The sequence below is a fragment of the Microtus oregoni genome, unplaced genomic scaffold, assembly GCF_018167655.1.
Source record: "Microtus oregoni isolate MIOR12 unplaced genomic scaffold, Mior012 000017F_ref0000208, whole genome shotgun sequence".
NCBI classification, from domain to species: Eukaryota; Metazoa; Chordata; class Mammalia; order Rodentia; family Cricetidae; genus Microtus; species Microtus oregoni.
The window spans coordinates 22,947,800-22,964,372 of record NW_024543076.1 but is presented as its reverse complement, the minus strand read 5'-3'; the positions used below and the strand labels follow the sequence as shown (position 1 = coordinate 22,964,372).

Below are 16,573 nucleotides of genomic sequence, written 5' to 3'. Positions count from 1 at the left end.
GTGTGATACTGGCTAGTCTTAATTTTCATGAGTATAGACTTGAAAATAAATGTTACATCTGTGAGATTGGTATCTCTGGAACTTCATAAATTACTCTTTTTCTTCAGACTTGAAGGAAATGACAAATAAAATTTGGAATAATGGGGTATGAGTGTGTAGTCTTGCACGTTTAAAAAATAAATCATGAAATAAATTACTAAGCATTGACTTCCTAGATAAATTGGAAGAATAAAAGTTAAGTTCTTCAGCTGTATTTACTAGTGTCTTAAGTTCATCTTGTTAAGAATCTTTCTGCATGCTAAATTAAAGCCCCCCCCCCAACTTTGTAAAGGGATGATTCCATATGGTTTATAATTAGATTGTAAGGAAAGTCTTGATTCCTTATGGAAAGTATCAAATGAGCTAGAAAGTTGACAATACATTACTACCAATATGGGCCCTCCTAAGATTGTGTAAAGATAAGAAACAAGAAAACACGCTCTTGCCAGGTCTTAAGTTCATCGGAGCTTAGCTCGATGCTTGGTGATTGCTCATCAGTCATTAACTATGTTTTGTCTTCAAGCTTTTTTTTCCAGTTTATTTTTTCAGTCAGATCTTCTGCTTCGTAGTTCTCTTTGCAATCTCTTATTGTAGAAAATTGAAAATTTACAAGAGCAGCCAAAGCAGTACAATAAACCTCCGTGTGTGTATGATCTAGCTTCAACAGTCACTGGTTCATAGCCAATATCATCTCACTTCAAATTCCACACCAGTCTCCAGTTTGCATACAATTTTGAAGAAAATTCCAGATATATTATTTCATCTGTGAATATTTCAGTATGTACTTTGAGAGGTAATGGATCCTTAAAACACTATAAAAGTAAAAGTGCTTTTATAGTTTTCTATAATTTTTTTGTACTTTATCTAAAAGTTAATAAAAATAATTATCAAATGTTATATTAAAAGTTTCAGTTCCCTTGAAGTTGCAGAACATTCTATATATTCATTTATAAATCCTATTAGTTTTAGATTCATGAATTCTTTCTCCATGTTATTAAAAAAAAAAAATCCCTGTTTTCACTTGTACATCTATGAAGTTTCCCATAGCCTAAATTTTGCTGTGGGCATCTTTAGCATGCCAATTAGTGTGGGTTTTCCCCTTTGTATTTCTGTAAATTGGTAATTGAACGTGAAGTCTGATCACAATGAGATCATTTCATTTTTGCTAGACTACTATATAAGGTGGCAGTCACTTCCGTTAGTAACAGATAGTAGTGTTCTGTATTGTCACCCACTTAGGACAAATACTGTTTTTCAGAATCAATTACTGTCTTAAGCACACTGTCCAGTATCATAGCCAGCAGCCCCTTAGGGTGGAGTGGTTACCATGTGGCTTGTCTGAATGCAGATATGCTGTAATGTGTAAACGTGTTGGTTTTCAGGTACTTACTGCAAAAGCAAAAGAATGTTAAAATCTCAATTTGTTTATAACCATTATGTGTTTTAAATGGTAATATTTTGGAGATATAGAATTAAATAAAACATTATCAAAATTAATTTTTCTTGTTTCTTTTTAATTTTTTTAAATCTAGGAACATTAAAATCGCAGAATGGCTTGCATTTGACAATGATGCTGCCAGATAATAATAAAACGTTAAACTCTGTCTCATTCCATATGCCTCTCATTCCCATTTCCTGCTTTTTCTTTTAACTTTTATCATTTTTCTGCTATTTACTTCAGAATTTCCAATTATCATTCTCTTAATAGTATCGTTAATTTGAGCACTCACTATATGTCAGGTGTGCTAAGTTTGAGCTAGTTCTCAGAGTAGGTTAACTCCACAGATGAGAACTCATTCAGTTATAGTTGAAGTAAGCGATCGCTTACATACAGATTCTAATCCATAAAACCTGGTGACTGTACTCCAGATACGTTACCATGCTTAACCTCTTCTGCTTACCCTTCCCTATTTATTTATTTATTTGTTTTTATTTTCAGTTGTAAATACTGCCCTACCATGGAAGGTGAAAGGTCTTGCTGTCCGGCACATTTCCTCTTCACTCCTACAGTGAACTTCTGTCATTTAGCTATACAGCTTGAGCTGGCCCACACCTTTAGTACTAGCAGCTTAGGGTATGGAGGTAGGAGATCAGAAGTTCAAATCTGCTAGGTTGAATTCTTAGCACTCACGTGGCCAGTCTGTAATTCCAGTTCCAGGGGGTCTGATACCCTCTTCTAGCCTCTGCAGGGGCCAGTTATGCAAGTGATACATGACATGCATGGAGGCAAAATACTGTGCACATAAACATTATAATTTAAAAATAATGCAGTACTTATTGTTAGAGAGGTGGCTCAGAGGTCTGAGAACATTTGCTGCTCTTGCAGAGAGCCTGAGTTCAATTGCCAGCATCCTCATGGCATCTTACAACCATCAGAAACAACAGTTCCAGGAGATTTGACTCTCTTTTCTGGCATCTGTGGGCACTGCACACATTTGGTGAACCACCAAATGCAGAAAGAAGTCATAAAACTATTCACATAAAACATATAAATCAATTTTTAGATCTAAAACTTCAATAGATTAGATGCCGAACCTTTTTCCATTAAGTGTTATGATACATACATGGTAAATAGCAAAAGAATACATTCTCACAGAGTCAAAGAGGCCCCATGGAAATCATGAAGTAGCTGATGAATGACGAATGAAGGGAAGCTGAAGCATTTGGTTAATATAGAATTTGGTCTATTGATGCCACGTTTCCTATGGTTACCTCTGTTCCCTTGTGATCTACTTAAGAAGTGATCTCCCACGATTGAGGTAAAACAACTACTTTTAAAAATTAAAGGATCAAATCATGTTGTATCTTTACATTTCGAGACCTCTGGCACCATAATAGTTCCATGGAACAGATGAAGATTGCAAACTAAGAAGCTTCCCAATTGAGGCATCTCTGATTGTCTTTTCCAGAACGTGGTTCCCAGAATAGTACTGGGACTGTCCTGTGTCTCATACCTAGGCCTGCTTGTTTATGCTCCGAAAGAACTTGTTGGGACTTGCTGCGGTCCTAGGATTATGCAGTGAGAACTGAGCTGACAAAATCACAAAGCTAACCCATCAGGATCACATTCCGATGGAGGAGGCTGACACACAGGCAGTGGGAGTATTTGCTTTATGAATAGCTGCTGTCTTGCTCTAAGTTCCCCATGAAGCCATAGTGCTTCCCTCTCTATAGTGGGATTCATCCCGAAAACCCCAGCAGGGTATTCATCAATTACTGGGCACAATTCCTCCTATGCATTGGTATATTGGATGACTTCCCAGCAGTGCGTGATTCTGGCAAGAAAATCAGTCAACTACTCTTATTCTCTCAACCAGGTTTTTTTTTGGTTTGGTTTGGGTTTGGTTTTTAAAATAAACTTAGAAGTCTGCCCTCCTGCAATTATCTTCCTTGGCAGACAGTTGATCAGTGCAAAGAGACTTCATTTGAGACGGTCACAGATGCCCACGGACAAGAATTACGGCTTATCAGATAGAGAACGAGTGTCCTGGATTCCCTCTGCCAGCAGATCGGAAAGCAAGCTAACCTCGCATTGGCATTAAAGCAAGCCTATTCTTTGCTAGCCAAAGACCCAAGTCTCAAAGCTTATCTAACTGTACTCCCACCCTCTGGTCACAGTTTCACTTCTGTAACCTTGGACCCTTGTGTTGCCTTGGTAATGGCCCTGCCCTTAGCGCGGTGAAAAGCAAACTCTTTTGCTTCAAAGCCTCTGGGGAAAGAGATTTTGAGAGGCAAGACTAAAGAGGCAGTAGCTGGCAGAAATTAGACATGTAAAAGGATAAGAGTGTAGGAAAGGAAGAAAAAAGCTAGGAGGGATTAGAAGTAGGACAGGATTATTAGGGTAAACACAGAACAATAAGGAGCATGGTCCTCAGATTGTGTGTGAAGTTACAGAGATCTTTTACCCCCTCTGCTCCTGAGAAGCGTTTTATCTTTGGAACCCTAGGTAGGGGCTGGAGCAGGAAAACATTTAATTATGGTGGCTCGCTAACTCAGTCCGTTATCATTGTGGTGGGGAGCATGGCAGCATGCGGGTAGACATGGTGCTAGATATATCTTGATCAGAAGGCAAAAGGAAATGGACTTTGTGTCAAACTGAGGACTGCTTGAGCAAAAGAAATCAAAGCCCATCCCCCACAGTGACACACTTCCTCCAACAAGGTCACACCTCCCAGTAGTGCCACTCCCTGTGAGCTTAGGGGGCCAATTAAATTAAAACCACCACACTGACAGAATGGAAGTTTCCCCTCCCTAGTGATATATTTTCTTTTCTTTAGATTTTCTATTGTATTGATCTAGACGACCATAAACTGATTGGTGGCAGGCCACCATTTATGCTGATCCAGGCTGTAGCTGGTTTCCTGGGCTTCCTCTATGTAGGATGGAGTGTGATGTATCAGTAGAAGTAAGAAGTAGTCCCTTAAGAGGGAAAACCTTTCATCTGCATAACAATTAAATCTTAAAAAAACAAGAAAACACAAGTTTACTTTGTTCCTATTAAGCCAGCACACTAACAAGCATATAATTTAACATTCTAAAAACATACATTGCACCCTAGAAGGAGTCAAGATGGTATAAATATTTGTTTTTATTAGTTTTCAAATTGAGGTATATTTCTTGTAATACCATGTCTTTGTGTTTGCTTTGATGGGGTTTGACACGCATACTCCTGACAATTCAGTCATACCATAGACAATCTACTAGCCTACAAAATTTCCTGACCTCTTCCAGGTTCGTTTGCCTTCCACAATCATAACCCATGCAACTTTTATCCTCACATTGACCTGAAGTTTTTTAATATTTATTTATTTATTATGTATACAATATTCTGTCTGTATGCCTGAAGGCCAGAAGAGGGCACCAGACCTCTTTACAGATGGTTGTGAGCCACCATGTGGTTGCTGGGAATTGAACTCAGGACCTTTGGAAGAGCAGGCAATGCTCTTAACCACTGAGCCATCTCTCCAGCCCCTGACCTGAAGTTTTAAAATTAGTTACATTTTTTCTATTCTGGCCACATGTCCTGAGTCTTCAGACACTGTGAATGTGTTTTCCTGTTCAGAGTTTTCTTTTTTTTTTTAATATTTATTTATTAATTATGTATACAATGTTCTGTCTGTGTGTATGCCCAAAGGCCAGAAGAAGGCACCAGACCCCATTACAGATGGTTGTGAGCCACCATGTGGTTGCTGGGAATTGAACTCAGGACCTTTGGAAGAGCAGGCAATGCTCTTAACCTCTGAGCCATCTCTCCAGCCCCTCCTGTTCAGAGTTTATGTCTCTGGACCCCAGATCTTTTTCTTTCCTTTTCTTTTCTTTTGTAACAGAATATCAAATTTATAGCCTGGCCTCAAATTTACAGCAATCTGCCTTTCTCAATCTACTGAGTATGGGAACTACAAGTATGGGCCTAAAACCAATGCTTAGTTATTGTTTAAGATCGGGACTGCTTGTTAACACGCCTGCTTATAACATGACTGCACATGATTAGGTCACACAAGCTACCTGATTCTTTGGAATACCAAACACTTAAAAATTAACTGTAGAGCCGGGCGATGGTGGCGCACGCCTTTAATCCCAGCACTCGGGAGGCAGAGGCAGGCGGATCTCTGTGAGTTCGAGACCAGCCTGGTCTATAGAGCTAGTTCTAGGACAGGCTCTAAAGCCACAGAGAAACCCTGTCTGGAAAAACCAAAAAAAAAAAAAAAAAATTAACTGTAGAATCTGTATATGTCAATGGCAATTCATATTATCACAGTTCTCAGTAGACTCTGAAAGTGTTCAGGGGAGCAGTCTCTTCAGTGCACAGAGGAGGAAAACAGTTGCTGAGCATATCCTTTGGTGCCGAGACTGGAGATTTCTTTTGCTTCATCCACTGTCCTTGGATGTATGAACACAGGACAGAGTTCTCTTATTCCAGAACTCAATTTTCTTGTTTCTTCTCGGAAATTTCATAGGTTACCCATTCTTTCCATCCCCCAGCATAGTGTTGAACACTGAAAACATACAAAATAGGGTTATATTTCATAGCAGAAGATCGGGAGGAACTTTGCAATAGCTACTCACCTTACTATCTAGTTCTATACTGCTTTTCAAAATCGTTGGTTTTTAGTAGGTGGGAAAGACACATGCCCTTGGTCTCTATACTGCCTTTATTAACAGTATGGGGTTTTTTGTTGTTTTGTTTTGTTTTACCCTTGCAGTAGTAGGGATTAAATCCAGGGACTTGGGCATGTGAGGAACATGGTTCACCACTGAATTCTATTACCAGCTCCAAGATACTCTTTTTTTTCTGACACAAATATCATGTAGCTCTGATTGACTTTAAATTTTTGTTCCATATGTGTGTAGGTGTTTTGTCTGCCTATGTGTCTGTACACCACATGCATGGCTAGTGCTCAAAGAGGACAGATGAGGGCATCAGACCTCCTGGAACTGAAATTACAGACAGCTGTGAGGTGCCATGTGCGTGCTAGGAGTCAAACCTGGATCCTCTGGAATTGCAGACAATGCTCTTAACCACTGAGAAATCTCTCCAGCCCTGCCCCCTCCCCAAGAGATTCTTAAGTAGACTAACAGATGTTTATTTTTGTTATGCCAGGGGTTGCATCCGGGGCTTTTCACATCCTAGGCAATTATACCACCGCTGGGCAATAGCCCCATCATCCCAAATGTCTGATTAATATTGCAATCTAGGCCGGGCGGTGGTGGCGCACGCCTTTAATCCCAGCACTCGGGAGGCAGAGGCAGGCGGATCTCTGTGAGTTCGAGACCAGCCTGGTCTACAAGAGCTAGTTCCAGGACAGGCTCCAAAACCACAGAGAAACCCTGTCTCAAAAAACCAAAAAAAAAAAAAAATTGCAATCTAGTGCTCAGTCTACCTGTTAAAGCCCAGTGATATTGCTGTGTCCATAGCCTTCTTACTTCTTACTCCAGCAAAACAAGAAAACACTAGACTGTCGGATTTGGATGGCTTCACTTCATGGTACTTCTCTTTGAAATCCCTTGAGTTCATCTGTAGAGCTTCCCCCACCTCATCCACTGGAAGAAAGTGGTGACACAGTTAATTAAGTTTGGGATACAATCACTTATTATGAATAGACCTGTTTAAAACACATAGCACTTACATGGTATGTTGATCGATCCAGGTATTTTTCCATGCTCAAGAACTTCCCACGTATCTCTAACATCAATTAACATAATGTTTTTGGAGCTCAACAGGTTTTTTAGTTCCCTATATGTGACACCCTTAGAAAGAGCAGAGCAAAAATGTTGGCTGCTTCCCCATATTGACTTCAAACCTATAAAAAAAAATTCAGACTTAAGTGACATTGGTATTAACAGCTATAAGTAGGTTATAGTTAGATAACATAACTGACTTCACCTTTTTGCTTTAACAAACTCTGGATACATACTCTGTTCTTGCTTCCTGACCTGGAAGTACATAGAACTCCTGGGAATGGGAGGAAAAGATACTTTTGTTTGAATGAGGTTGGCTCTGGTGCCCTAGACAGCTTCAGGGTAGCACTGATCGCCCAAAAGACTAAGCCGTGAGAACAACTTGGATCTTTCATGCCTGGACTTCTGTGCAGTGGAGCAAGGCTAGAAGACTGACCTAGCAGTCAACAGTGCTTCCGTTATGACGCTTCCATTAAAATCTTTCATCTATAGGGTTTGGAGATACTGGGCTAACACATCTACGCACTGGGAACATGCCACACCTCAGTTCCATGAAGAGGGAAACACTCTTCTAGATTCTTCTAGATCTCCTACCATGGCTTCTTCAGTAGGTTCTCCGTCTGTATTCTTTAATAAATCATTGAAAATAAACTGATAGAAATGCTTAACTGAGTTCCATTAGTGAATTATTGACAAAGGAGAAGGGGTCATGGGAAGTTCTGATTTATATTCCGTTGGTCAGAAATGTGGGAAGCATGAATTTGGGAATGGTGTCTAAAGTTGGCACAGTTTTGTCTGGTGTCTTCAGTAACTCTGGGTAGTTGGTTCAGAATTAAATTTTAAGACTCAAATAGAGAATTAGCTTGGTGTAGAAAAACTATACATTTGGTATCAGAAGCTATTTGTGAGGGGAGGCAGATCAGTAGTAAAGTGCCTGCTTCTAATATGAGGCCCCTGGCTCAGCCCTAACATACTTGAGAAGAGAAAGGGTTGTGAGCAGAGCACAGAAAAACGTTTGCCAGTGTGCACACGTTCTGACTGAGCAACACAACGCGGCCTGCCAACTTGCTCTGTGTGCTTCATAGCTGGCCTTCAGCCTCTTCGTAGGCCCTCAAAACCCCTTTAGCTAGCAAGAGCTTTGAAACATATGAGACATTTAATAATTGTTATGGGTATAATTTGCTAATCCCATTTGTAACTCAAGTGACAATATGAGGAAAAATTTAACTTCATTTCCCTTTGCAAATAAGAATAGGAACTTGCATATCATACGGTTTCTGCTGTTGTGATAAAAACACCTTGGCCAAAAGTAACTTGGGGAAGAAAGGGTTTGTTTCACCTTATAGCTCCTAAATTCATCACTGAGGGAAGCCAGGGGCATGAACTGAGGACAGGAATCTGGAGGCAGTTACTGAACAGAAGCCATGGAGGATTGCTACATATTGTCTTGTTCTCCATGGCTTGCTCAACCTGCTTGCTTATTACCACATTTACCTGCTCAGGGTGGCACACCTACAGTGGATTGGCTCCTCCCACATAAACCTTTAATAAAGATTTGTCCCTGCCAGACATGGTGGTGTACAACTTTAATCCCAGCAATTGGAAGGTAGGGCAGGTGGGTCTCTGTGAGTTCAAGGTCAGCCTGGTCTACAGAGCAAGTTCCAGGATAGCCAGGGCTACATAGAGAAACCCTGTCTCAAAAAACAAAAACCAAAAAGGTGGGTGGGGGAGTATAAGTGTTAAAACTTTGCATCAAACCAGTGAAGCTTCGATTATACCAAATACTGGCGAAGGTCTGAGGAAATGGATTTTCTCACACATTTCCAATAAGAACTCTTAAAGGAGGGCTAGAGTGGTTAACCCTGTCTTGAAAAACCAAAACTCTAAAACAAAACAAAACAAAAAAAGAGCACTTACTGCTCTTCCAGAGGACCTGAGTTTGATTCCAAGATTTGATGGCTGCTCAAAACAGTCTGTAACTTTAATTCTGAGGGATCCAGGACCACCTTTCCCCCCTCTTCAGGCACCAAGCACGTAGGTGAGACATACATGTGGACAAATTACCCTTACACATAAATACACACACACACACACACACACACACACATAGTTTTGTTTCGTTTTGTTTAAGACAAGAACTCTCAACATAGCCCTGCATATCCTGGAAATCACTATGTAGATCAGGCTGGCCTCGAACTCACAGATATCTGCCTGCCTCAAGCTCCCAAGTGCTGAGCCTAAAGTTTTAATAGATCTTTTGAAGGAAATTAGCGTAATAACATTTTAAGTTTGCATCTTCTTTTTCCCCTCATGGCTCTGCTTTTAGAAATCTTTCCTACAGGATCACGTGTGGGGATGACATTACAGCTTTGACGAGAAGTCTGTTCTTCCATCTTTTTTTGGGTTCCAGGATCAAAGTTAGGTCACCAGTCTTGCGTAGCAAGCAGCTTTACCCACTAAGCTGTCTTGTAGCCCCAAGATGATATTTTAAACAATTTTATTTAACTTTTAAGGTGCTTTCCCCCTGTGTATGTGTCTAGCATATGTGTGCAGAGGTCACATGTATCTATTCCCAGAAGCTGGAGTTGGAAGCACTTGTGAGCCTCCTGACATTGGCGGTGGGAACTGAACTCAGTGCTCTTAACCGCTGAGCCATCTCTCCAGTCAAGGGTTTATTTTTCTATGGATCTGTGTGTACATGTGAAGAGGTCTCTCCAGGTACTCTTGGAAGTCAGAAGAAGGTGTCATGTGCCTTGGAGCTGAAATTACCTGTGGTTGGGAGGTGCCCCAAGTGGATGCTGGTAACTAAACTCAGGGCTTCTTCAGGAGCAGTATAAACTCTTAGCCACTGAACCATCTCTCCAGCCCTCAGAATTATATTTTTGAACATCTTTTAAAATTTATTTATTTAGTATATATATATATATATACGCTTGCCAAAAGACAGCACCAGATCTCATTACAGATGCCTGTGGGCCACCATTTGGTTGCTGGGAATTGAACTCCGGACCTCTGGAAGAGCAGTCAGTGCTCTTAAGCTCTGAGCCATCTCTCCAGCCCCCAGAATTATATTTTTAAAAGTTTGGAATCAACCTATTCAAATTAGAGACAGCAGGCTAAATCCATACATTTTCTATATGTTATGGTAAGAAACTAGAAAACTATGTAATTCATAAATTATATTAAGCTTGGTTCTAGCCCTGCTTACCAACATGGAAAATGTACCCACAGCAAGCAACTCTTGAAACTGGATCAAAGTTAATTTTTTCCTTGTAATCATCAGACTGACTTAACTTCCTATAATTCAGCTATGCTCTCTTTTGAGGTAGTAGGAAATAAAGACAGGCTTTATTGCTCTTCCATTCAGTCATCAAAAGCTGATGCAGCAGTGTAAGTATCTTATGGCATGAGCCTGCACTACATATTATTTATTTGCATCAAGCGGTAGGTGTTTTGTGTACCATATCCTCTACTTGTAAATTGACCACTTGGTCTGGTGTTCAACCAAAGAAGTATTCAACAGTTCTGACACTGAAGAAAAAGATGTCTGAGCCTTAAGTTTTGGAGAATACATATAAATTATATTATATTTATTATATTATATATATCCCTTCTCAAGCCATGAGCCAAAATAAACCCTTTCTGAATTTGCTTTTGTCTGGTATTATGTTACAGCACTGAGAAAACTATTGAATATATGCTGTTGGATTTAAATAATATTAGTGTATACACAGTGCGATTAATAATTATTCCTGTTTTCATAATTATACCACACTGCTCCTTCTGAAAGAAATACCTCTCCCTTCATCTTTACAGGGAACATTTACTCTCCTTTCATATCTATTTAATATTTCTTGACATTTCCCTTTAACAATTCTGCTTCTAATCCATTCTACTAAAATACCTGTTTGTGTGCACCAGGCAGATTACACAATGATTATCAAATAATTTTATAATAAAATTTGGGACTTAAATTTTTTACAAGTGACTGGTTAGTAAACTGTAGTACATTCCCACTATGGAAAACATGCAGCTTTTAAAAGCTAAATACTTACGTGAGTCAAAATATAGAAGTATATACACAATACACACATATAATACAAACTTTTATCTATGGGTAACCATAGAAAAACTTAAAAGAGCCATTATCGTCCATATCTGAGGAGTGGGATTCGAGTATTTAAAGGAGATCTGTGGCTCTGCTATTCTTTTGTTTGCTTTGTTTTAGTGAGAATATAACTATGCACGATTTGTGTACCTTTTAAAATACGGAAAGTGCGAGGCAGTGATGGCACCTACCTTTAATCCTAGCACTCAGGAGGCAGAAGCAGGTGGGTCTCTGTGAGTTTGAGGCCAGTCTGGTCTACAAAGAGAGTTTCAGGACAAACTCCAAAGCTACAGAGAAAAACTCTGTCTCAAAAAGAAGCAAAACAAATACACAACGGCCCCTTCCTCTAGCAGGGTGTTCAAGTCAAGATTTACTCTGGATTGGGTTGCATACTTGTATCTGTCTCCATCTCGCCCATCCACATACAAATGGTGAACTCCTTGGGGAGCTAATTCTTTGCAGGAGGCCTGGCAGATTTGATCACCTACTTTTGCTACAGAAACATGAATGGTAACAATTTGCACAGAAAAGTCCATCTTCAGCAACAAAAGAGCAAGGGAGGCTAGCTTTCTGGGCCCATAAACCTGCTTCTTTGGAAGAAAATATTACATTAAAGAAGAGACTGTTTAAAATAAGAAGAAAAATAAAATAAAATAAAATAAAATAAAAGGGTGTGGAGGAGTGTTGGGAAGGACTGAAGCCCTGGATTGAGCTTTAGACCCAGCTGGGTCAATAGCGACATTCACTTCTGCCTTCTTCCAAATTTACAGAATTAATGGGAGAGGGAGTACTTTCCTAGTTCTAACCCCCACCCCCGCTCTCAGTGTGTGTGTGTGTGTCTGTGTGTGTGTGTCTGTGTGTGTGTGTGTGTGTGTGTATTTCATGAAAAGATGAGCTCTAGCCGCTGCTGGGTCGGGTCACAATGGTAAGTTAAAAGGGTGGGTTTATAATTAAGCCTTTCCGGAGCCCTCTTGCTGGCTCTTTTCAGTGGCGAAGTGACCTTCATCACTCAAACTTGCATAATTAATTTCCATTATAAATAACCTTGGTGCCATGTTTGCTCTGCCGCTGCGTTCATCCGCACATCTCCAGACACGGAATCCGGAGGATCAAAAGGAGCAAAAACTGCAGTGGGCACCAGATACCTACGTGCCAAGAGTAGCTAGAGGGCTTCATTTATTTTAACTGGAAGTCTAAAGACGAGCGCACGCTCAATGTCATCCCCTCCCTGGCACTTGATATCAGGTGGTTTTTGTTTCTCGGGGATCAAGCTCACCGCCAAGCGCAGCCTCCACCGATCCTAGCGCCGCCCTGCGTGAGGTTCCAAGCACCCGCCTGGCCAACATCACCGTGGGCAATCTGGGACCCCGGGTGCTGCTGACCACTTCCTCCTCCTCCTTCCTGGCTTCTCACCACCGGCGCTGTCTAGGCTCTTGAGCGCCCCGCAGTCAGCACTGACAGAACCGGGTACTGCCACACCGGGAATATTTGACTTTATCCGAAGATGGTCTTTGGCAGTTTTATAGTGTTAGCTTCTTACTGCTACATTGACAACTCGCCATATGTTTACTGACTTAAATCAGCAGAAATTGATTATTTACAATTTTGAAGTTACCACACAAATCAATGTGTCCAAAAATATGTGTATTTTTAAAAAAAAAAAAAAAAACACCAGGGAAGCTTTTTATTTTAATTTACTTTTACCTGTTTTCGTGTCTTCTCATGCTGACTTATCCCTTGGCTCCCGGTCTTTACTCATCTTCAGAGCAGGTATCTGAGCACCTTCACATCTCTCTGGCTGACTCTAGCATCTGCTCTAAGTCCTTTCATTTGCCCTCCTCTCTTCTTCCTCTAAAGACCACTGAAATAATCCACGCCAGTGTCCCCACTTCCAGAGAGTTAACACAGGATAATATCTGCAAAGTCTCTTTTACCAGATGTGGCAGTTTGAATAAGAATGGCCCCCATAGGATCATGTATTTAAATGCTTAGGGAGTGGCCTTAGGCAATGTTGCCTTGTTGCAAGAAAAGTGTCATGGGGGTGGGCTTTGAGGTTTCATAAGCTTACACGAGGCCAGGTGTGTCTCTCTCTTCCTGCTGCCTGCAGATCTGATGGAGAACCCTCATCGCCTTCTCCAGAACCATGTCTGCCTGCACACCACCATGCTCCCTGCCATGGTGATAATGGACTACGAAAGCCAGCCCTGATTAAATGTTTTCCTTTAATAGAATTGCTATGGTCATGGTGTCTCTCCACAGCAATAGCACTGACTAAAATACCAGGGAAGGTAACACATTACAGGTTCCAGGGATTAGAACTCGGGGCATATTTGGGTTGGGTGGGCTAGGACATTTTTTCCCCCTTATAAAGCTTCTCGCTTTACCTTAACTTTCTCCTCAGTTTAGTTCTCCAAACATCATAAAAGCTGCATTGAACTGGAATTTATTCAGTTAGAAATTAACATATTAACTCAAACTGATATTAAATTGTATGCCCAAGAAATAATTTCATTAAATACACATTTTGAAATCAGTACATTTTCTTTTTTGTCTTTGTCTTTGTATTTGTATTTGTTTTGTTTTTTGAAAAAGGGTGTCTTTGTGTCCATGGTTGTCCTGGACCTTGCTCTGTAGACCAGGCTGGCTTCAAACTCACAGAGATCTGCCTGCCTCTGTTTCCCGAGAACTGGGATTAAAACATGCTCCTCCATCGCCTGTCTAAAATCAGCCCATTTTCAATAATTTAGTACTTTTTATTGTGTGTTAGGTGTGTGTGTAGTTGTCTGTATATGTATGTGGTGTATGCACTAGTTAGGGTGGGTGTGTGTATAGAGGGCAGAGGTTGATGCTAGGTGTCTTTCCTCAGTCACTACACCTTTCTTTTTTGAGACAATGTATCTCATTGAACCCGAAGATGACTAATTGGGGTGTGTGTGTGTGTGTGTGTGTGTGTGTGCTAGAGAATAGTTCAGTGGTTAAGAACATTTGTTAGCAGAGAGCCTCGGTTTAATTCCCAACATCCATATGGTGGTTTATAACAATCTATAACTCCTCTGAGTGTACCTAGAAAGTACATGGTGCACAGACATACATGCAAGAAAACACTCATACATATAAATTAAATAAATAAAAAATTATTTTTTAAAAAAAGATGAACGCTTAGGCTAGGCTGACTGGCCACTGAGCTTCAGATCAGACTGTCTCTGAAATCCCACCCGAGCACTGGAGTTATAGGCACATTGTGCTTTCTAGATGGTTCTGAGATTCTGAACGCAAGTCCTCATGCTGTGCAGCAAGCACTCTGCCAACTGAGTCATCTCTCTAGATCCAGTAATTCAATAATTCATAAACTACATCAGATTCTACACCAGTGACATCATCTGCTATGAGGTGTTTCCTAATCACTTAGAGTTTAAGCTCTTAAATTTTGGGTTTGAGGGGGGCTGTGTGTGTGTGTGTGTGTGTGTGCGTGTGTGGAGAAGAGTACATATGTACCACAGCATGTATGTTGGAGGTCAAAGGACAACTTTGTGGAGTCAGTTCTACTTTAAAACATTTATATGGGGTTTGTCATGCGTAGTGACAGGCACCCTTACCTGCTAGGCTATCTTGCCAGTCCTATGTAATATACATTTTTTGTAGATTCACCACATGAGAGAAAACATGTGTGATTGTTAGCTTTAATTGTCAACTTAATGCAACTTAGAATCATCTGGGAAGTCTCAGTGTTGGATTGCTTACATTGTGTTGGTTAGTTGGTATGTCTTGGTGAACTTAATTACAGTAATTGATACAAGAAGATCCAGACCACTGTGAGTGGCACCAATCCCTAGACAGGGGGCTCTGAACTGTTTGAAGAGTAGAGAAATGGAAGGGCTTAAAGAGATGAGTGAGCCGGGAACAAGGATTAGAGTTCAGTTCCTAGCATCTATGTTGGCACTCAATGGCCTTTTCTGACTTTACAGACACACCTAGACACTTGGCACTCACTCTCAAACATACATACACATACATAAAATAAATACTCCATTATTTAAAAGTGGAAAAAAATCAAGCTGTACACGAACAAGTGAGCATCCATGTGTTCATTTCTCTCTGCTTGTGACTTGGTGTTTTATTAGAAATAAGTTCAGGGTCCCAAAGAAAGAGACCACCTTTCCAACCTTACTCTTGAAAACGAGGGCATTCTTGGAAAATTGACCAAAGACAGGAAGTGCCCTTGGTTTTTTGTAGTACTAAGAGCGGTGGGGCTGCGTTCCCCAGCACCCCGGCCGCCTGGCTACCTTATACCCTGAAATAATTACACGGAAACTGTATTCTTTTAAACACCGCTTGGCCCATTTCTATCTAGCCTCTTCTAGGCTAATTCTCACATATTAATTTAGCCCATTTCTAATCATCTTCATAGCACCGCTAGGTGCGCTTACCAGGAAGATTCTAGCCTACGTCCATCCTGGGTTGGAGCTTCATTGCGTGTGTCTGCCCAGGCGCAGGGAGCATGGCGTCTCTCTCTGAGGCGTCTTACCTCACTTCCTCTTCCTCACAGCATTCTGTTCTGTTTATTCCACCCACCTATGTTCTAAGCTATGAGCCCAAGCAGTTTGTTTATTACTTAACCAATGAAATCAACAGATTGATATATGACACTCCCACATCAGTTTTTACCCAACTTTTAATGGGGATTGCAGTCTCTGGAGATTAGACTAAGAGCATATCCGTTAGATAGCAAGGTTGCTGAATGAAATGGGGGTAGTAAAGAAACCAAACTAGCTACTCCAGGGTGAAAAGGGAAAAGGTATTTTCCAAACTGCAAGGCTGTCTCCTAGGAAAGCAAGGAAAAGCGACAGGGGAACGATTTCCAGTGTTAAACAGGAATAGGATTCTCATGAGCTGGGGTGGGGCTTGTGAGCAGGGACTGAGGGAGCCAAGAGGCTAGCATTGACCTTGACAAGTTAATAGGTACCTTTGCCATCTGTTAACTGAAGTGCCACTTGTTCCTCTTGCCAGAGATGAGAATGATTCCCTCTTTTAGCAAACAAGCACTTTCTTCAAGCCGCTGAGGGAATGGTGGCTTTTGTCTAAAGGCCAGATGTGGAAAAAGCAATTTCTTGGCGGACCAGACAGTAGCCATGGGACTTCATTAATTGTAAGAGAAATTTTAATATTCAGTGATTAATTGCAGAATTCTTAAATTTCTTTTTATTAAGAAGAGAATCTAAATTTTCATGTTTAAATCCAGCCCTTCTC

General features: G+C 40.7%; 1 protein-coding gene across 1 annotated transcript; it reads right to left on the bottom strand.

Moving 5' to 3' along the window:
- Positions 1–4,381: 4,381 nt before the first annotated feature.
- Positions 4,382–12,732, bottom strand: Tstd3 (thiosulfate sulfurtransferase like domain containing 3). The gene is made up of 4 exons (XM_041667663.1): positions 12,603–12,732; positions 7,167–7,340; positions 6,921–7,080; positions 4,382–6,035 (listed from the first exon to the last, which is right to left on the bottom strand). The coding sequence occupies exons 1-4, from the start codon at positions 12,670–12,672 to the stop codon at positions 5,963–5,965; spliced, it is 477 nt and encodes a 158-aa protein (XP_041523597.1). The 5' UTR covers positions 12,673–12,732; the 3' UTR covers positions 4,382–5,962.
- Positions 12,733–16,573: the final 3,841 nt, after the last annotated feature.

Excerpts from the sequence above, each read along its gene's own strand:
- Tstd3 (XM_041667663.1), bottom strand. The coding sequence starts at position 12,672 with ATGTTGGCCAGGCGGGTGCTTGGAACCTCACGCAGGGCGGCGCTAGGA. Across the intron at positions 7,341-12,602 it reads GGTGGAGGCTGCGCTTGGCG|GTTTGAAGTCAATATGGGGA; the intron begins GTGAGCTTGATC and ends TTTTTTTTATAG. Across the intron at positions 7,081-7,166 it reads TGGATCGATCAACATACCAT|TGGATGAGGTGGGGGAAGCT; the intron begins GTAAGTGCTATG and ends ACTTTCTTCCAG.